Source organism: Peromyscus leucopus, chromosome 7 (assembly GCF_004664715.2).
Source record: "Peromyscus leucopus breed LL Stock chromosome 7, UCI_PerLeu_2.1, whole genome shotgun sequence".
Taxonomy (NCBI): Eukaryota; Metazoa; Chordata; class Mammalia; order Rodentia; family Cricetidae; genus Peromyscus; species Peromyscus leucopus.
Window position 1 is genome coordinate 113,574,544 of NC_051069.1, and position 22,113 is coordinate 113,596,656.

Consider the following 22,113-nt stretch of genomic DNA (forward strand, 5'->3'; position numbering starts at 1 on the left):
CACAGGGCAGGTGCGACAGCACAGGTCTGAATGTGAGGAGAGCAGCCGTGGACCTGCCACCTCACTCCTGAGTTACCCCAAACCAAGCACCTGGTTCTGTGGGGCTCACAGCCTGCTCAGAACTGCTGTCTGTCCGTCTGTTATCAGCGGGGCAGCGGCCAGAGCTCAGAACTGCTGTCTGTCCATCTGTTATCAGCGGGGCAGCATGCCAGAGCTCAGAACTGCTGTCCATCTGTCTGTCTGTTACCAGCAGGGCAGCAGACAGAGCTCAGGCTTTTCATCCAACCCAGAGGATTCAGGCCAGAGGCCATCCTCGGAAACACGCACTGCATCCTAAGTCTGAAGAGTAGGGATGATGGCATTAGCCGAGGTTCAGCCTGGATTTGCAGGAGGGATGGTAGACGAGGGGTCACAGGGACCCTACGACATGATCGGGAACGGTAAAAGTTTTGGTCCTCTCTGCCCAGGATAGGCATGGAACCTGGCCACAAGAGCTGATGGATCCTAGGATGTTACACTTGGGAGCCTGGAGGTCACCAGGAGTGTAAATGGGATCTGCTCGGGGGCCTTGTCTTCCTCTCCCAGTGGGGGCTTCCAAGTTTAGCCCCGTCATCCATTCCTCTCCTTATTTGGGCCTCTGGGTGTGATAAGGCTGAGACATAAAGAGCCTGTGACAAGATCACACAGGCAGACCACTGCAGATCATGGTGAGTGCTGGGCGGGGGGACAGGAGACTAGTCACACCCAGGTGCCAGTCTCTGCTCCGCAGAAGGGCAGAGCCGGGCACTTCTGTGCCCATGCTGGCCTCAGGGAAGTGATCTCTAGGGGTGGAGAAAGGTCTCTCACCCTGGTGTTCCTGGTTGTGCCCTGAGGCACAACCTTGGTCAGGAGGGGGACTCTGCAGAACTGGAGAGGGGACCCCTCTCACCATCAGTATTACAGGCCAGCAGGAAGGCTGGGACCCGGGGCAAGGCTGCAGCCACTAAGCAGGCCCAACGTGGCTCTTCCAATGTCTTCTCAATGTTCGAACAAGCCCAGATTCAGGAATTCAAGGAAGTGAGTACCATGTATCTCCAACAGCCTCTCACGCAGGGGTGCCCAGTCCACACCCCTTCCATACCTCTCTTCTGGGGGGGGGTGGTCAGGGGTCCTCCCTCCAATCTTCTCCCTCACCTCCTGCCTCCCCTGGAAGAGAGGGGGTAGTAGCTCCCACCTGAAGGCTTTCCTCACAGGCCTTCAGCTGCATTGACCAGAATCGAGATGGTATCATCTGCAAGTCAGACCTGAAGGAGACTTATTCCCAGCTCGGTGAGTGGATCCACGGGCCCACCTCCCAGAGGCTGATCTCATTCTCCTCCTCAGCAGCCTGCTCAGAGAGAGGACAGTGGCCTGCCTTCTATCTCATACATAGCCTCCTTACGTGTCCCTCAGTCCAGTCACGCATCCCCATCCCCCAGCAGCCCCACAGCTGGAGCTGCCCGGAAAGCAGGCTGGGCAGCCTGGGTCACCTCAGGTCCTACCCTCCTAGGGCGGGTAAGCGTCCCAGAGGAGGAGCTGGATGCCATGCTGCAGGAAGGGAAGGGCCCCATCAACTTCACGGTCTTCCTCACACTCTTTGGGGAGAAACTCAATGGTGAGTCGGTATCCAGTCAGCCTCCTTAGCCATCTGTATCCAGTCAGCCTCCTTAGCCATTAAGCAAACCTGACCCCCTGGGCCCCATGTGAGGTTCACCTGAACTTACCTGAGATGTGGACCCTGCCTGGCCGTGGTCGACCCAGAGGATGTGGCGCATCCTGGGCTGACTTGGACTCAGAAGAACATCCACTTCCAAATCCCAATTCTGATTTCCCAGTCAGCCAACCCTTTTGATTCCTCGAGAAACATTCTGTGGGGTCAACCCCCGCCCCTCCACACCTCTCCTGTACCCTCTCATCTACCCTACCTTATCTTAAATGGTTTGATGCAGCCTTAGCCCTTCAGCCCCACATGCTCGCTGTCCCCTCCACCAAGGCCCTCCAGGAAAGATCCCAGCTCCCTATAAGTTCTCCCTGGGTGGGACCTAGAGGCCGGGAATGTGACAGTTCACCTGGCTGCCTCCGCCCCCAGGGACGGACCCTGAGGAAGCCATCCTGAGTGCTTTCCGAATGTTTGACCCCAGCGGCCAGGGGGTGGTGAACAAGGACGAGTAAGTGAGGTTTTTCCAACCCCTGGGGCAGGCCACCCCAGGAGAACCAAGAGGGTGGTGAGGTGGGTCCTCTGGGTGTCTCCGGCCTTCACTATACTTTGGCTGGTGACCAGTCCTTCCCAGGGCCCCCTTTCTCTCAGCTCAAGCCTTCTCCCTCCTCAGGTTCAAGCAGCTTCTCCTGACCCAGGCAGACAAGTTCTCTCCTGCTGAGGTGAGACACCCTGCCCCCCCCCGCCCCCCTGCCCCCTCCCCCCACCCCCCCCACCCCCCGGTCAGCACCTGTACCTGGCATTGCCACTCTAGCCCTGGGAAGGCCCCCTGGGAAGGCCTCATGACCCGCCGCCCGCAGGGCTCAGGACCCAGATCCTGAAAGGGTAACAGGATCTTCCCAGAAGAGATCCCGTTTCTGTTAAGACCCAGAGGGGAGAAGGCAGACTCAGAAGAGGGTGGGGTTGGCTTTGTGGTCAGGTGAGCCTTTGGCCCCTCCCCCACTCGGCCCCACTTCTGAGTCTGTCCACCAACAGACAAAATCATCCGACTGCACTTGGGCTGGGAAGGCTGAGTCCTCATGTACAACTCTTGGGACGGGGTGGCATCACGGGCCGCACGCACACTGTGGGGTACCCCCTGCAGGTGGAGCAGCTCTTTGCCCTGACACCCATGGACCTGGCAGGCAACATCGACTACAAGTCCCTCTGCTACATCATCACCCACGGCGATGAGAAAGAGGAGTAGAGGCATGCTGGGGTCACCTCAATAAACTCTGTGGCTGAACTAGAACCGAGGCATTGGCTTGACTATGACGTACAGGATGGGGGTGGACCAGGCAGGGGACAGGGGACGCCATGAGGTCCCACCTTTGTTCACACGACCAAGTGAAGTATGAACCATTGTTTTGCCCACTGCTGAACTCCAAGAGAGGAAATGGGATGCACACAACCTCCATGAGGCCCAGGAATGAGCCACAAGTGGGCAGCCCAGCTCTTGAGGTCTGGGTCAAGAAGAAATCTCTTGTTGGAGACTCAGCAGACTTTCTGCCCAGCAGCTCAGCTGACGGGTGCAGCCCTAGGGATCTCCCTTCAACCACATAGCCTCCCTGCTCTACACACAGGCCCACTGCCCAGTCTCTATTGATATGCTTGCTGACTATGTGGACCCTGTGGGAAAAGCACAGGGGAACCTGTTTAAAAACACAGCCAGAACTAGAGAGATGGCTCAGTGCTGGATTCCTGGCCTAGCATATTGCATGCCCTGTATTCCGTTCCCAGTAAGCGCCCCTCCCCTAGGGAAAGAGAGGGAGGGAAAAGTGGGGGAGAGAAGGAGGAGGGATATCATAATCATCCTGAAGTACAGGAAGACAGGGACATGATGGGACATGGACACTGGAGGGGAGGGTGGATCACAATCATCCTGAAGTACAGGAAGACAGGGACATGATGAGACATGGACACTGGAGGAGGGTGGATCACAATCATACTGAAGTACAGGAAGACAGGGACATGGACACTGGAGGGGAGGGTGGATCACAATCATCCTGAAGTACAGGAAGACAGGGATATGGACACTGGAGGCAGAGCCAGATCACAGGCAGATGCTAGAAACTGGCCTCCTGCCTCATGAGGCCCTCATATCAAGGGTTTTGTCGCTGGGTCACACAACTGGAGCACAGGGAGAGGACTGCCCCTACAGAACTGTTAGTGTTCCCCATCTCCCCTTCTCTGCTGGAATCACAGTGTGCAGAAGCAGGTGATCCCTGCCCCCCGCCCCAGTACCTAAGGGAGAGACAGAAAACTAGGGACTTGGCTCAGCCAAACCAGAATGGAGCAGCAGCTCTCGGCTACCCTCCCTCCAAGCCTGCTGCAAGGGCTCTCAGCTTGGAGCTGGGAGCAGACGCAAAAGAACAGGAGAGAGAGGAGAAGAGAGGGGGAGGTAGAGAGGGAGAGGGGAGAGAGAGGTGGAGAGGGGGAGGCAGAGAGGGAGGGGGGAGAGAGAGGTGGAGAGGGGGAGGCAGAGAGGGAGAGGGGAGGGGGGAGGCAGAGAGGGAGGTGTGACCGGTGGTGAATGACTATTATCCCCGCACCCAGAAGGCAGGAGGACCATGAGTCAATGCCAGCCTGGGCTGCATGGCAGAACCCTCGTTCAGAAAAAGGATCTAGAGATCTGATGGGGTCTTTGTCCTTTGCCTTATCTTTGAGGATTTCACCCTCTGTAGGTTACGGGAACTAGCCGCCAGGTTGCACGGCTTTCATCTGCGGATATGAAACTGAAGGCCGCGGAAGTGCAGGTGATTCCCCCTTCCGCTCTGTGAGAGAAGCCAACCTTTCATCTGTGGAGCAGACTTTCCTGATTGTCCACACATGTGGCGCTCCCTGAGTTTGCCTTCAAAGTAGTTGTAACATCTCCTTGGCTCCCTCGTAAATGAGCAAATAAATCTCTGCCAGATGTTCATTTTGTTTTGTATTTGAATCAAGGTTCTGCTTTGCACCTGGTGGGGGGGAGGGTGTCTTTTAATGCTCTAGAGAGAGCTCAGCTGCTGTGTGAGCTTGAGGCAGGCCCTTAGAATCCCCAGAACTTAGGTGGAAAAGCTGAATGTGCTGTGAATGCTTGTACCCCAGTCAGAGGCAGGTGGATTCCCAAAGCTTACTGGCCAGCCAAGCTAGGTTAATTAGTGAGTAACCGGCCAAGTGAAAGACTGTCTCAAAAACAAACAAAAAAAAAAAAAGTCCATCATGGTGGCACACGCCTTTAATCCCAGCACTCTCGAGACAGGGACAGGCGGATCTCTGTGAGTTCGAGGCCAGCCTGGGCTACAGAGTGAGTTCCAGGACAGCCAGGGCTACACAGTGAAGCCCTGTCTCGAAACCAAAAAACAAGCAAATAAAAACAAAACAAGGTGGACATTCCTGAGGAATGGCACCCAAGATTTTACACACACACACACACACACACACACACACACACACACACACACACATACACACACACACACACACACACACACACACACACACACTTGGGTCCCACCTTCCATGGCCAGGTAGCAGCCTCTACTGGAAAGCAGACCCAAGCAGTGCAGCAGGGCCTCGAAGCGCACATTGGGCACCCCAGTTCTGTGGCTTGAGAATAGGCACTGTATACTCCCACCACCTATGACCCTGCACCCCAGTTTTTCCTGAGGCTCCCTTGGGGGACCTTATCAGAAGGTTACATACAAATCCTCTCTCCTGATCCTGCTGCCTTCTAGAAGCCACAGAAGCCTCCTGGATCTGAAGACACCACATTCTAACCCGAGGTGAACACTCCAGATGCTCCAGAGCTCTGGGTCCTCTGGAACTTCCCAACCCACCTTACCCCAGAGCCCCACACAGGACACCCCAAGATTCCTGCCCTTATTGCTACAACAGCATCAGAGTTTTCCCATCTCCTTGGAGGGACTCCAGTCATCTCCTCCTTTTAGAGGACCCCACCCATCCCCCACCCGTGCCCAACATCCCAGCAGACGCTGGATGCTCAGGCCTCTGGGAGCCTCTTTGCCCTACAATGTGGTTCCCTAAGGGCAGGTGTTGGTCTCATCTGGGCCGTCGGGGCAGGCCTCAGCTGTGTAGCAGTGCCCTAATATCATTTCTGAGGGGTCGAAGCAGAGACATCTAGAGGATGATTCTTTTAAAAATAAGACAAAGTCAAGTGTTGATCTCATGGAAGCTGAACATGAAACGGTGGTGGAGAGAGGGTAGAGGAAGAACTGCTGTTCTGTTCACTTAGCAGGAGAAATGTGTCATGGCCCCGGGGAAGGCGGCTACAGATAATAACAATGGACCTTCTGGAATGACGGACATTGGATGTCTTACAAAAGAAAAGAGATGGATGTTTGAGGAGACAGATGTATTTGCTCAGTTTTAGGATATATATGAGGCTAGAAAGAACCATGACAAGGCACTCCAAACATGCAAACAACTATTGTGTGTCAGCTAAAAATAAACGAACAGGCTGGGCAGTGGTGGCGCAGAACTTTGATCCCAGCACTGGGAGGCAGAGGCAAGTGGATCTCTGAGTTCGAGGCCAGCCTGGTTTATAGAGTGAGTTTCTGGACAGCCAGGGCTACACAGAGAAACCCTGTGTAGAAACCAAAAACCACACCAAAACAAAACGAATAAACAAACAGCCGGGAGGGGGGTGGTGCATGCCTTTAATCACAGCACTGGATCTCTCTGAGTTCAGGGCCAGCCTGCTCTATATAGCAAGTTCCAGGCCAGCCAGGGCTACAGGGTGAGACCCTGTCTCAAGGAAAAGAAAAAGAAAAACAAACAAAAAACTCATCAAGAAATAAATAGACAACAAGTGGGGCTTCCGAGACGGCTCAGTGATGAAGAGCACTGGCCGCTCTTCCAGAAGACCCGAGTTTGTTCCCCAGCTCCTACATCGTGACTCAAACCCGCCTACAAGTCCAGTTCCTGGAGACCTGACACCCTCTTCTGGCCTCTGCAGGCACCAGACACACATGTGGTGCACAGACATACATTCAAGTAAAATACACACACACACACACACACACACACACACACACACACACACACCCTAATACATATTAAAGTTTTTAAAATAAACAAAATAAGAACAAGTTAATCCCCCAGAGCATAAAGGAGGGGTAGGAGTTCCCTGTGTCTTCTGCTGGAGCATTTGCTTAGAAATCTAGTAACTCCCAGATCTTTCTCGGCCTCTAGTTATATAAATCTGTCTGAAAGTCAAGCAAGCCTCTTTCCCGAGTTACAACCCAGGGCTGTTCCCTAGTGACCTGGGAACCCACTTGACAAGTCAGCATGAGGGAGACAGCACCCTTATCTCCCCAGCTTCCCCAGGAAGGCAGAGGCCTAACTTCAGCAGGCGCCTGGCTGGGCTTGTAAGATAGGAGTTCATTTTTTTCCTTTGGATAAAGGCAATTAGCAAACCCAGATGGCCCAATCCTGCGGGGTACTCAGGATTCACTGTGTGTGACATATGGTTCCCCTATCTTTCCATGAAGTGGCTGGACTAGGTTATCCCTGGCTGTATACAGGAGTGAGATGCTTGTCTTTGATCTCTGTCAGAGATGAGTATTACCCAGTGTTTCCTGGTTGTTATGTCTTTTTTTTTTTTTTTTTTTTTTTTTTTTTGAGACAGGGTTTCTCTGTGTAGCTTTGGTGCCTGTCCTGGATCTTGTTCTGTAGACCAGGTTGGCCTCAAACTCACAGAGATCCACCTGGCTCTGCCTCCTGAGTGCTGAGATTAAAGGCGTGCGCCACCATCGCCCAGCTGTTCTATCTACTCTTGTGGAAAGGTTTTCTGGATTGACAGGAGGTTTTGTTTTGGCCCAGTGATCCACCCTGCCAGGGCCTTCACAAGCCAGGGAAAGGCATGGTGGCAGAGGGACTCTCTGAGGACAGTGCTGACCAGGCTGACTGGAATGCACAGCACAAGCTGTTCCCCACTAAAGGCCCAGGCAGTGGAGGCTGGGACTCTTTGTTTGTGTGTCCTTTGATCTCATGCTGAGACCCCCTGAACCCCTGGATCTCAGTCCCGCCTTGCTCCTGTCCAGTATCTCTCCACACATTCTTTCTTTAGCTGACTTAACACCATTGATTCAGCGAGAGCCAGACTCTTAGACTCCTGCCCTGGTATGAGAAATATGTGACCCCACATGCTTCCCCAGCAGGCGTGGGCCGCTCAGAGCCTCACACTGTCAAGGCCTGATGGATGCCTGCTGTCCCAAAGGCTGTGCACATGCCCTCTGATCCAGACCAGCCTCCACAGGCTGGGGTCCTACTTGGCACTAACTCGTACTGATTTCACTGCAACAGGAGATCAGAGGATCTAGGGATGCTGTGCAGACAGAAGCAGCAGACCACCATGTGCAGCGAAACTTCTAGAATCTTCTAGGCTGATAGCTGAAATTGTGGCAATATAGAGGGGGCTGCCGCCAGGGTGAAGGAGCAGACATAGCCTCCCTGTACTGTGCACATGTATGACCTCACCCTGAGGTTTTGTCTCCCCGTGTCAAGGAGACGGCCACACTCTAACAGCACCCAATGGCGAGCTATGGTGTTCTCTTCTCCACAGATACTCTTCAGGGCTCACATCCCCTCTCTTCCTCCACAGTGACTAAGACAGGCTGGACTCCTGGCTACACAGTAAAGACTCCACTTTCAGCAATTTTGCCCACAGATAGAACCCGAGAGCAGTTCCTGCCTAGCAGACAGACAAAGGACCCTCCTGTCACCTCAGATATCTGACAACTTTCTTAGCCTTTGGTTGGTGGAAGCTGGTGTTAACACATTCCAAAAGGATCGACCTGAATAGTCACAAGGACGTCAGGTCACACACAGAGATGGACAGTAAATGGCTGTCGAGTCCCTAAAGATAGCCCGAGATAATTTGACTCCAGCTCTCCACAATCGCAGCTCAAATCAGTCTATCCGGTTGTAGGCTCTGTAACCCAGGTATGGCTTTTTCCCCTGGGAATGTCAGTTCACACCGCACTGACATTTGTGCAGAGGAATCCCAGAGCAGAGCAGAGAGCTTCCAGGTCTAGAGGTACAGCCCTGAGAAATAAGCCAGCAGAACAGATCCACTCCCTGCACTTGGAAATTCTGTGGCTCTCGCATACCCAGAGGCTACAAATGAAGACATCAGAACTTCACAGGCTCCTGACAGCACCCATCCAACCCCTACATCTTCCTCTTCTGTGATCTGTCTGGAGTAATCTGATTCTGGTTCAGAACTTCTGGACACGTCCCGTAATGATTTTAAAAAAGGTGAAGTGGGTACCTTTCGGCGGGCCCTGCCAAGGTATACCACTAAGTGACCACCACGCCCAGTGGTGAGTGCAAGAGCTTTTTTGGGGGAGGGAGGAGGGGGAGAGCGAAAGAGAAAAAGGCCATCTAAGAGAGGTAGACAGGCAGGCAGACAGACGGACAGACAGACAGACAGGAAAGCAAGAGGAGCTAGAGAAGAAAACTGTGACAGACTGGTACTTTTAAAGGGTGTGGGGTGTGGCGCGGCTGACGTTGGAAAGGCACCAGGCGGCAGGTGATGGCGTCCTGCCTTGGTGGTCGAGGCAGGCAGGCTGCTGTGGTGATAACTAACACATCCACAGTCTGATGTCATGCAACAGTCATCAGACAAGCAGATGACGTGGGCCCGAGTGAGTGCCCCCATCTCCTCTCCAGGTAACGGAGTCCTAGAAGCCATAGCCCTGTCTGAGCACCCACCCAGGCATGCGGGCACAACACCGTTTAGTGGAGAGCCGCTCCTACCAAGAGCCAAAGCTGCTGCTCCGAAGCTGCAAGGTAAGACAGCCTGTGGCATGTTGACCCCAAGCTGGAAGCTCTGCCCCCAGTTGTTTGGGAATCCAAAGGGCACTATGCTAAGAAAAAAAAAAAAAAAAAAAAAGATAGGGCTGGGTACCAGGGCGCACACCTTTAATCCCAGCACTCTGGAGGTGGAGGCAGGTGGATCTCTGTGAGTTTGAGGCATCTAGTCTACACTGTAAGTTCCAAGTCAGCTAAGGCTACCTAGTGAGACCCTGTCTAACGAAACAGTAAGAGGTTATACACAGACATGGCCCTTAGCACGTTCATCTGGGGCTGTACATGTGGGAAGAGGATTCCCATGGACCCCTACCTCCAGTCAAATGGCCATGGAAAGCTCAGGAAGTCAGAGACCAGGAGCTGCATGGTCATCCTACAGCATCTTGGTTTGTTGTTGTTGTTGTTTTCTTTTGGTTTTTCGAGACAGGGTTTCTCTCTGTAGCTTTGGTGCCTGTCCTGGATCTCGCTCTGTAGACCAGGCTGACCTTGAACTCACAGAGATCTGCTTGCCTCTGCCTTCCGAGTACTGGGATTACAGGCGTGCACCACCACCGCCCGGCCAGCATCTTGTTTTGAGCCAATAAAATCTGGCCAGACCTGTCCTGCAGATAAGTGATCCATCAGCTTAGCCAACACCCCAGTGGAGGCCAACTGTAGCACTAACCAACGCTGAAGAAAGATCAACATGGGGTTGGGGATTTAGCTCAGTGGTGGAGTGCTTGCCTAGCAAACACAAGGTCCTGGGTTTGGTCCTCAGCTCTGGAAGAAAAAAAAAAAGAAAGAAAGAAAGATCAACACAAACTTGAGACTTTACTTCATTTTGACCAGATGCTGTAAGGAACAGAGTGTCACAGTCTTCCCATCCCCATTGCTGGTGGTCACTAACTCCACAGGAACCCAGGCCTCTCTGGACAGTCACCTGATGCCAGCCCTGAATGGAAGGCATGGAACACCAAGTTCAGAGAGCTCAGGCTCTGCCTGAGACAATGGAGCAGCTCTGGCCAGGTCATCTAGATAGGAAGAGCGGCAGTGACTTCCTGTGTCTGCTGCCACGGCCACGTGACAAGAGACCCCTTCCAGACCTTCTCCTTCTAGTCCCCCTTCTCTTAAAAAAAAAAATGTAGTAAAGCTGAGCAGGAAAGCTAAGGCAGGAGGATTGCCACTGGTTTGAGAACAGCCTGGGCTATATAGAGCAAAACCCTGTCTCAAACAAACAAACCAACCAACCTTCTTCACTGATAACTGCGCTTTAGCACAGTAAGACAGACTATTCTGGGCCATCCTAATAGGTGTAGGAACCACCACACTGGATTTTGTAGTGGGGATAAAGATGAGGCTTGACCCCGGATACAGTGTGGTCAAGGAGCCAACGGCAGCATCGGAGGATGGAAAATAACCAGAGTCGGGAATTCTGGTCAAATTAACTGTCCAGCGATTTTGTTGAAGGCAAGTGGGTGTGGCCAGACATCACATGGTAGAGGGAGAGAGGGAGAAGGGAGGTCAGGTGTGAGGAGAGGAGGGTGTGACCAACTGACTCAGCAGGTTCTTTGCCAAAACCCGGCACATGGAAGTGACCACCAGGGCCGCCGAAAGGGCTCAGGGACCTGAAAGCAGAGACTCTTTGTCAGGAGAAGCCCTGCTCTGCCTGTGTCCATAGGCTTCAGGACACTGCCCAGCAGCGACCATCTCCAGAAGGCCACATCTTGCCTCAGGTCTGGACAGTGTTCTTCCCAGGGCTCGCCTGGCTCCTCATGACTTCAGGAGAGCCATGTCAGGGTAGCCCTCCACCCTGACACAGACCACCATGACTTCAGGAGAGCAATGTCAGGGTAGCCCTCCACCCTGACACAAATCAGGCTCTGCAGACACCTTAGTTGAGACTAGAGAAAATAAGCTCCACCTGGACACAGAGGCTGAAGAGCCTTTGGAGACTGTGTCCACTGAGTTTGCCACCGGGAGCAGTTTACGCCCAGAGTTTGCTCTCTGGGTAGCAAAGGGTGTCTCCCCTCAAAAGGCTGTTGGTACAGGGTCTGCCCCTGCAAGCGGAGGTGGTGCACAGGGGAGGCTTGGCTTTGCACAAGGGTGTCTCTCTGATGCCTACATCTGCACTGCGTGCGTGCGTGCGTGCGTGCGTGCGCATATGTGTGTGTGTGTGTGTGTGTGTGTGTGTGTGCAATAGGGAGATCCCTCTTGCTGGTCTCTCTTTCACACCCTTTGTATATATGGCCCCTTTTCTCCAGGACATTGTCTCTGCAACCCTAGGCGTCCAAAGCAACTTCTGTCCTCCGTCTCCTAACCTTAGCCCTGCCTCCCCTGACTGAAGCTCGTCTCTCGGAATGTGGCGCTGATGTGCAAAGTCCCACAGCTCCAAAATAGAACCTTATCTCCCTCTTGGCCACTCACCATCAGCAGCACCTCCACCCCGATCTCCCCAGGACCCCCTGAACTTCTGACCTCCTCTACATCCTCACCCCTCACAGGTTCTGGAGAACCTAGAGTGACTTCCAGATAGCCTGGAGACATACCCTGACGGTCCAATGGGCTCTTTGATTAGAAACAGCCATGCTCCTGCCTGCTGCCGCTGACATTCTTCTGACTGAGTGTCAGTAATACACCTAGGAAGAAGCTGAAGAGACAGAATCAGAAACCAGCCATACAGAAAATCACAGGCACAAACGTTCCCAGGCCACTGCTGACTCGGGTATAGCTTAGATTTGTGATTCGGTGTTAGTATACCTGAACTGTGACCTTTCCAGTACTTCCTGGGCTCTCTCCTCTACTCCTTACCCTAAGGTAAGATAGGAAGGTGCCTGGAGTCTGATATATCTCCTTGGTAAAATGGTTTCCCTTATGAAAGTCGTATGAGAACAGAAGGCTTCTGCCTATTTTAAAACTGCTATTTTGAAAAGGGCTCCCTTGTTGAAGACACTCAGGGACTTTTCTGAGTTTTTGTTTCCCTGTAGCAACCATAGAGACAGAGGAAGGAGACCTTCCTTTCCCGGGCACTCTGGGCGGGTGTTAAGCACTCTTACAATATGTGGTTGAATTAATGATGCCATTATTGAAGACTCTCTTGGTGCTTATGTTCCTGTAAATAAAAAAGATGGGGGAGGGCGGACATGTGACTCCTTAGTTGGCAGCTTGGACTCTGTTGCTGCCCTGGCTGCCTTGAGCAGAGACTGTCGGACTAGAGAGACGGTTCAGCAGGTAAGAGCACTGGCTGCTCTTCCAGAGGACCCTGGTTCAGTTCCCAGCACCCACATGTGGCTCACAACAATCTATACTTCTGGACTTAGGGAATCCAGCACCCTCTCCTGGCCTCTGAGAAAACTGCATGAACATTGTGTACAGACATATACACAGGCAAAACACCCATGCACATTTTTTAAATGATAGTAATAATTCTACTACTACTAATATATTTTTAAGAGGACCATCAGGGGCTGGAGAGATGGCTCAGCGGTTAAGAGCACTGGCTGCTCTTCTAGAGGTCCTGAGTTCAATTCCCAGCAACCACATGGTGGCTCACAACCATCTATAATGAGATCTGGTGCCCTCTTCTGGTGTGCAGATAGTAAATAAATAAATCTTAAAATAAATCTTAGTAAAAAAATAAATCTTAAAAAAAAGAAAAAGAGGACCATCAGTCAGACAGTCAGTGAGACTGCCTTCTGCCAGCATTCAGAAGGTTCCATGGAAACCTTGAATATACTATCCAACAGCAGCTCGTTGCTCTAGCTCCTGAAGGTACAGCCTCTGGCAGGAATGTTTCCAACAGTTTACACCAGACACATTGTATTCTAACAAGCCTTAATGGACTCAAGATGACCTTGCAACAGTGTATGGCTGAGGTCAGAAGGGAGACTTCCCTTAGTGGCCCTGGGGCGGTGGGGGGGGGGGAACGACGACATGACACTGTGACTGATGCTAACCAGGCAAGGCTGATTTACCTGCAAGAAGTGTTTCTTTCAGACACAAACCTTCATCTGCACGTGACAGGTGCTATGATTGGTCCAAGCTCCCCTCCTCTGACTGTATTCCCAGGCTGCTTAGACTCAGTCAGGTGGCTTAGAGACACTCTCCTGGGATACAACCCCCGGTTTGCAACATCAGGCTCAACAAAAGACCTCTGAGCAGTCTTGTCTTTCCTACCCTTAGCAGTACAGGCTGAGCTGGGAACAAGAAAAATGACATGGGGTGGGGCGGCAGTAGTCGGTGGGCTGGAGTGACGGCTGGGGGTTAAGAGGGTGCACTATTTTTGCACAGGACCTGGCTTTGATTCCCAGCACCCACATCTGGCAGCTCATAACCCCTTGTAACTCCAGCTCCAGGGGGATCTGATGCCTCTGGCCCCCGCAGGCAGCTGTACCCATCATGCACAGACAGACACACATGACTGAAAATAAAACAAATTTCAAAAGGAGAAAGACACAACAGAGCCGGCAGGGTGGCAGCGGCATCCGAGTGGTCAGCGGGTGCAAAAGGGGGTGGAGCATCTTTTTGCTCCTTAGCAGCTACTGAAGAGCCCAAGGGCATGGGCCAGGGCAGGAACAAGGGGATCAGTGGGAGGTGAGATGGCAGAGAGCTGAGGCCGAAGAAAGATAGAAGGCTGGCAGGAGCCAGGCAGTGGTGGTGCATGCCTTTAATCCCAGCACTCAGGAGGCAGAAGCAGGCAGATCTCTATGAGATCTCTGTAGGCCAGCCTGGTCTACAGAGCGAGATCCAGGGCAGGCACCAAAACTACACAGAGAAACCCTGTCTCGATAAAAAAACAAAAACAAACAAAAAAAAGGCTGGCAGGAGCCAAAGGAGAGAAACCGCAGGCTCTGGTCACTGGCAGAGTTCTGGAGACGTGCCAAGCCTGAGGGCAAAGGGTCCCAGACACTCCAGGCCCGGGAGCTGGGACACTGCTGCCATGAATGACTCAGGAATTCTATGCAACAGCCAGGAAAGCCCAATTTCCTAGGCCCACACAAGAGCTATCATGTGCGGCTGGAGAGATGGCTGCTCTTCCGGAGGACTGGGGTCCGATTCCAGCCCCCACGTGACAGCTGACAGCCATCTGTAACTCCAGTTCCAGGGGATCCAACTCTTTCTGGCCTCTGAGGGCAACAGGCATGTATATGTATGCAGACCTACTCAGGCAGAACACCCATACACATAAAATAAAATAATAATAGAAAAGCTTCAAAGAGCTATAAGGCTTACAAAGGCCCATGTCCCTCTACCGGGAGCCTGCACAAGCACTCCACTAGGGGGCGCTGCTGTCAGCGCGCCTACCTTCTCACTGCGGCCATTCACTGAAAGAGAGAAAGCTGGCAGACGCCAGCGCTGGCAAAGCTTGCCCTTGCCCATCCACTATTCCTGTTTAGGTAGAGGATCTCAGCCAGATGATTGTAACATCTTTACCAGGGCTTCTGAAGGTAAGACTCATGCACAGTGTAGGGTCTTCTTAAGACCAAGCTTCCTCCTGAACAAGACTGGGCCCATCATCACTCCATCACGGGTGGGGAAGGGACTCACAGGCCACCCCTCCCTGAGGGGCCAAGCGCCGTTAACGGTTGCTGGGGACAAGTCATTTCTTCTCCTTCCTCATTTTTATTTATATTATTATTATTGATTATTATTACTATTCCTATTATTTGGTTTCTTGAACGGGGTCTTTCTACATAGCCCTGGCTGTCCTGGAACTCACAACTCACTATGTAGACCAGGCCGCCTTCAATGTGAGAGGTGAGGAGAGTGGGGATATTATTATCAAAATACATTAGATATGTGTAAAATTGTGAACAACTGAGAAAAGAGAAACAGCTTCCCTAGAGGTTTCGTGAAGACAGCACCACGTGAAGTCCAGACTAGCCTTGAACTCACGATCCTTCTGCTGGGATTATGGGCCTTCACAACCACACCTGGCTCCCTGACTGTGTGTTTTCTCAATATTGCCCATATTAGTGGCAGGTGTAGTGGTGTCCGCCTGTAATGCCAGCACTTAGGAGGGCAGGGCAGGAGGGCCGTGGGTTCCAAGGCAGTGAGATCCTGTCTTAAAGCAAGACCTGAAAGACGGTCCATGTTGAGTCTAGCAATTTCCTGATTACAGTTTAAGCTCTCCAGCCTGAGTCCAGTTCCAGCCATGAGTAAGCTGTGGTTCTCCGTGTTTGCCTGTCTGTCCTGGGTATTCAGGATAGTGGTTCACCCTAAGACCGCAATCCTCTGATGGCTCTAACAAAAGCTGGTAATTTTGGGTTTGCTCAGCAGTTTTCTTTATTGTGTAGATGGAGTGGTCACTTCCCAACTTGTTATATGCCTGACCAGAAGCCAGATGCTAAAGCTATTATTTTAGGGCTGGGGAGATGACTCGGCGGTTAAGAACACTTGTTGCTCTTACAGAGGACTCAGGACCCAGGTTCGATTCCCAGCACCCACACCGTGGTTCACAACTGTCCATAACTCCAATTTCAGGTGATCTGACACCTTCTTCTGGCCACCTTGGGTACCACATGCATGCAGTACACAGACAGACCTGCAAAACACTCATACACATAAAATAAAATAAAGAAATCTAAAATAATTCATTTTTAAAAAGCTATTGTTTAAAAACAAAATCCCTGGGTCTGGGGAGTCCATTTCTCCTTCCACCTTTATGTGGGTTCTGGGGATGGCGCCCCAGCAGTCAGGCTTATGCATCAAGTGCCTCTACCCACTGGGCCATTTTGACAGCCCTAGAGTAACTGTATTTACTTCGTCTTGATGCCTGGCATTGGTGACTTCTCTAACTGCTCCTCCCAAAACCAGCCAATTATCCCTAGAGTTATCAAAAGAGCTCAGCTAGCCAGGGGTGGCCCTTCCATACACAATGATTCTCCCAACATCTGTTACCAGAGAGCTAGAAATCACCTTGGTTCTTGGGTGAAGTGGCCTTAGGTAAGAGACACTGTTTCTAGAGTCCCTTCTCAAAGAACCATGGAGTCTAGACGAAACAGTTACTGAAAGCAGAGTCAGGAAAAGGATGGTAGGTCTTGCCACAAGACAAAACAGTGAACCAGCCAGAGTTTGTGCTTTTAGGCTTCTGTTGAGGTGGGCGTGCAAAGTGCATTCTGGCCAGGTTGATGTGAGCCCTGGACATGAAAACCACACACAGACAAACCAAGAAAGAAAAAATCGCATTCTGTGACTGCTGGTTTAACTCCGCAGTCAGTCAAAGGCCGTTCTGCATGGCCCCAATCTCAAAATGAGTGTGTGAGACAGGCAATAACCATGCACACCTGTGACCACAAGCTTTCCTTTTAGTTTTGGGCCAGGATGGCACGGCGAACTGTACTCACTGTCCGTATTCTCACCCCCTTTTGCTTCCGTCTGCTATGAAGTGAACAGCCTCCTCCCCTTGCTCCCGCAGGCAGGATTTCAGCCCACCACAGGCCCAAAGTGACGAGGCCCCAGGCTGTTTACCTCCTTTGCTTTTTTAACTAAGCTGTGACAAGAACTTCCAGAAGTTCCAACTGCTTGCTGAAATGTCCACATTTCAAAGTTTAAGACATGTCGGCTGGGCGGTGGTGGCGCACGCCTTTAATCCCAGCACTTGGGAGGCAGAGCCAGGAGGATCTCTGTGAGTTCGAGGCCAGCCTGGGCTACCAAGTGAGCTCCAGGGCAGGCGCAAAGCTACGCAGAGAAACCCTGTCTCGAAAATCCAAAAAAAAAAAAAAAAAAAAAGATATGTCTTAGGGACTCTGCCTCCTCTCGGAATTCCCTAACTCCTTGACTGGGGTGGTGTGAATAAGAATGCCCCCCCCCCACAGGCTCATATGTTGGAATGTTTGGTTCCCAGGTCGTGAACTGTTTGGGAAGGGGTAGGAGTCTCACTGGAGGAGGTGTCACTGGGGGTGGGCTCTGAGGTTTCAAAAACCCACACCAGGCCCAGTCTCTCTGCCTCTGCTTGTGGATCAGACGTAAGCTCTGGGCTCCTGCTCCAGACCATGCCTGCCTGCCGCCATGCTCTCTACCATGACGGAAACAGACTGACCCTCAGAAACTGTAAGCAACCCCCCATGCTTTCTTTTATAAGTCGCTTTGGTCATGGTGTCTTCTCACAGCGACAGAACACTAATTAAGACACTGACTACCCCACACACCAAGCCTGTACCTCTCAGACAATTTTCCAGCACAGTAACAAAATACCTGAGATAATCAGTTTACAAAAAGGCTTAGTCTGAACGAAGGTACGCACCTACAGCCCTGGCTACTTCGGAAGATTAGCAGAAAAAGTGCTTGAGCCTGGGACTTGGGAGCTAGCCTTGGCAACACAGTGAGACCCTGGGAGGGCAGAGAGGGAAAGAAGGTCTATTTTAAATTTTGGTTTCAGAAGTGCAGGCTCAGGATCTGTGGCCCTACTGCTCTTAAATAAGGAAATGCACCATGCAGAAATGTAAAACGGAGCCAAACAGCTCACCTCAAAGCTAAGAGGTGAGAAGAAAGGGAGAGAAAAGGCCAGGGGCGTATCTTCCGACACCACACCTCTTAAAGTTTCCACTGTCTGGGGCTGGAGAGATGGCTCAGAGGTTAAGAGCACTGACTGCTCTTCCAGAGGTCCTGAGTTCAATTCCCAGCACCCACATGGTGGCTCAACCATCTCTAACGAGATCTGGTGCCCTCTTCTGGCCTACAGTCATACATATTGCATACATAATAAATAAATAAATCTTTAAAAAAAAGTTTCCACTGTCTTCACCAGCACCTCCTTGGCGACCAAGCCTTTTAGGGACCTTCCAGGTCTGTGACAGTTATCTTGCTGTTGAGTGAGCAATGTGCCACAGCTAAGGGAATGATTTAAAGGAAGACGGTTGTGAGCTGCCATGGGGTGCTGGGAACCAGACCCGAGCCATCTGCAGGATCGGCAAGAACTCCAAACCTCTGTCCCGTCTCTCCAGCCTGGAGGTCTAGAGTTTCTGATTGTGGGGTCCAAATGCTCAGTTTTTATATATCAGAGAGAGGTAAGGGAGGAGGGGGGGTGGCCACAACCAGTGAGGAGGAAAGAGGGGGTCACCTGACACACCTACCATGAACGCACAAGGGAGGGAAAGAAGAAAAGAGACCAGAAAGAGAGGGACAGGGAGGATGGCAAAGAAGAGCAAAAGAAACAAATGAATAACAATGGGGCAGTGCACGCCCTCATCCCAGCACTGGGAGGCAGAGGCAGGAGGATCTCTGTGAGTTCCAGGCCAGCCTGATCTACATAGTGAGTTCCAGGAGAGCCAGTCTACGTAGAAGACCTTGTCTCAAAAAGAAAAAAAAAAAGGTACAAAGTATAATGATATTTATGTGTGGAAATGTCGTAATGAACACACTATTTTGTATGCTAATTTAAAATAATTGCACAGGAACATCAGAAGGAATTTCAGCCAGGCAGGGGTGGTGCACACCTTTGGTCCCAGCACTCAGGAGGCAGAGCCAGGCGGATCTCTGTGAGTTCGAGGCCAGCCTAGTCTACAGATCGAGTTCCAGGACAGGCGCAAAGCTACACAGAGAAACCCTGTCTCAAAATAAATAAATAAATAAATAAATAAATAAATAAATAAATAAATAAGCCAAAAAAGCCAAAAAAATTTTCAACCCCAACCCTAAATTAAAAATCATGGAGTATAAAAGAAACAGGACAGTATGAACCATTCAAAGGGGGAAAAATTAATAAAATTCACACCAGAAAGGTTGAGAGGTCATGAGGATGAGGAGGTGGAAAGACCCGTACACCAGAGAAAGTCCAGAAGACTGACTCGATAAACAAATTCTTAATTTTTTAAAGATTTATTTATTATGTATACAGTATTCTGCCTACACACCAGAAGAGGGCACCAGATCAAATTACAGATGGTTGTGAGCCACCATGTGGTTGCTGGGAATTGAACTCAGGTCCTCGGGAAGAGCAGCCAGTGCTCTTAACCTCTGAGCCATCCCTCCAGCCCCGACAGACAAATTCTTTGAAGCAACTGTATTAATGCTGATTAATGAGGATGCACACAGTCAAATAAATGCACACGGTACAATCAAATGGGGATACAGACAAAAAGAAAACTTTTAAGCTGATTTTTTAGATAGCAAAAATATTCTGAAGCTGAAAAATCCAATTAAAATGAAGCCTTTAGTAGACTCAGGTAATTTGGACAGTGACAATAAAGAACAGCAAAGGTGAAAATCAGATAAAATTATCAAATGTTAAGGAATAGGGAGCTGGACAGATGGCTCAACAGTTAAAAACATCAGCTGCTCTTTCAGAGGCTTGGATTCTTTCAGTTCCAGCACCCACATGGTAACTCCAGTTCCAGGGGGACCTGATGCCCTCTTCTGGCCACTGAGGGCACTACATGCACATGGTGCACAGGTATACATGCAGGCAAACATTTATATACATAAAAATTTTTAGAAAAAGAAATCTAAGAAACAGAAAAAAAAAAAAGCTAAAGTGAACAGATCCTCCCAGATGTGTGAGCACTATCAAGGTGGCCAACATATCCATCCTGTCCTGACTTCTCTATAAGATTAAATAAACCTTTTCCCCAAGTCGCTTTTGGTCATGTTTATCACAGCAATAGAAACCTAACTAGAACAGCTGTAGTCCTAGCACTCTGGAGGCAGAAGCTAACAACTGGAGATTAGCAAGATACCTGACTCAAAACAAAAACAAACAAAAGCAGGAGTACAGTGAGGGAATGTAATTCAGCAGACAGAGTGCTTGCTTAGCATGCATAAAGCCCTGGATTCAGTCTCCATCACGTCACAAAACTCAGGGTGGTGGCAATGCCTGTAATCCCAGCACTCAGAAGGTATGGGCAGAAAAATCAGGAGTTTAAGGTCCTGCTTGGCTACACTGTGAGTTCTACACAGATATATGACACCTGTCTCAAGAAAAAGCCACTACCAGCAGGCTGGAGAGATAGCTCAGAGGTTAAGAGCACTGGTTGCTCTTCCAGAGGTCCTGAGTTCAATTCCCAGCAACCACATGGTGGCTCACAGCCATCAGTAAGGAGATCTGGTGCCCTCTTCTGGCCTGCAGCCATACATGCAGACAGAACAGTGTTTATGTAAAAAATAAATAAATCTAAAAAAAAAAAAAAACACCCACAGATAGGATTTGATGGAGTTCATTGCCAGTAGACATTTACTGCAAGAAATACTAAAGAGAGTTCTGAGGGTTGAAGTCAACGCTGGTAGACAGCAGCTAAAAACCAAATGAGCACCTCTAGCTGAGGGAGAGGAACAATTAGAAAGCTTAGTGTTACTATAACTCTGGGTTCTACTTCCACTCATTAGTTTCTACATCCATCACATGGGGTTTGTCCCTGGAACACAACAATGTTTCAACATAATATTTTAAAATGCCGCAGACTACTTGAATCAGCAGCCAAAACCCCACACCCTCACACCCCCAACTTCCACAGGAAAGAGTATTTGACAAAGTGAAATATTAAAAACAAATTATTAAAATATTATTAAAGCAGGAAGAAGAGGCTGGAGAGAGGACTCAGGTAAGAGCACTTCCTGCTCTTTCAGAGAGCTCCCGCTGGGCTCCCAGCACCCACTGTTGAGTGGCTCCAAGGGATCCCACATTCTCTTACCTCCTCTGAGGCCACCTGCACTCACATGCACAGACCCACACACAGACACACATGCATTCACATAATTTAAATAAATAGATCCACTAAAAAACCAAAAACAAACCAGGGGCTGGGGAGATGGCTCAGCCGTTAAGAGCACCAGTTGCTCTTCCACAAGGCTTCCCAGCACTCATGACAGCTTACAACCATCTGTAACTTCAATTCAGGGGCTATCACGCCCCCTTCTGGCCTCTGAGGACGCTGCACTCATGTAGAGCGCAACCATACATGAGGGCAAAACACCCATACACATACATTGAAAAACAAAACAAAAACTCATCAAGTTAGAAGAAAGCTACCTTAAATGCTAAGTTTCGGACTGAGTAATTAGGCGGGGGAAAAAAATGAAAAGGTACAATGTTACCAGTGAAGACTGCTGCACTTGAAGTCAGTCAGGGGTGGTTAGTGTGAATCCCAGCTTTGGCTCCCTGGCCGGGTGAGTGTTCCTTGCCTCCGTTTCCCTGCCTGTGACATGGGACCCTAGCTCATGCTTCAAAGGGAATCTGAGAAGTAGGTAAGGGCTGAGAATTCAGAAGAGCGGCTAGCTTGCACGGATTAGTGCGGGCTGCTTGACAGGACGGGCCTTATGAAGCCAGAATGACAATCCCAGCGCAGGATAGAGAGTGGGAGGGAAGCTTCATCCCCCCCAGGAGCCACCAAGCCACAGCGACTGCGGACTGTGACACGAGCCGAGTGGAGAGCCTCACAGCGGCCCACCCTACCCAACATGCTCACACTGGCCCAGCGGCAAACCCACGCATGCGCAGGAAACCTAGCGCGGGGTGAGAGTGAGGAGCGGGGGGGTTGGGGGGGAGGGCGGGTACGTTGTCCGAGCAACCGGAGGCGTGGCTCGGTGTTCCCTCGGCTACCAGAGGCGGGGCACACGGGGATTGGCCGGATGAGGCGTGCGGCGATGGGCGGGGCGAAGCGGAAGACGATTGG

General features: G+C 50.9%; 1 protein-coding gene across 2 annotated transcripts; it reads left to right on the forward strand.

Annotated features, from left to right (window-relative positions):
• Positions 1–615: 615 nt before the first annotated feature.
• Myl7 (myosin light chain 7) lies at positions 616–2,966 on the forward strand. Of its 2 annotated transcripts, none has more exons than XM_028870865.2 (7): positions 616–707; positions 943–1,056; positions 1,220–1,308; positions 1,529–1,633; positions 2,108–2,186; positions 2,349–2,397; positions 2,820–2,966. In XM_028870865.2, the coding sequence occupies exons 2-7, from the start codon at positions 1,010–1,012 to the stop codon at positions 2,919–2,921; spliced, it is 471 nt and encodes a 156-aa protein (XP_028726698.1). In that variant the 5' UTR covers positions 616–707; positions 943–1,009; the 3' UTR covers positions 2,922–2,966. The 2 variants fall into 2 exon arrangements, with proteins under 2 accessions (XP_028726698.1, XP_028726697.1); XM_028870864.2 differs by having other exon boundaries at positions 617–707; positions 1,233–1,308.
• The last annotated feature ends 19,147 nt before the right edge of the window (positions 2,967–22,113 follow it).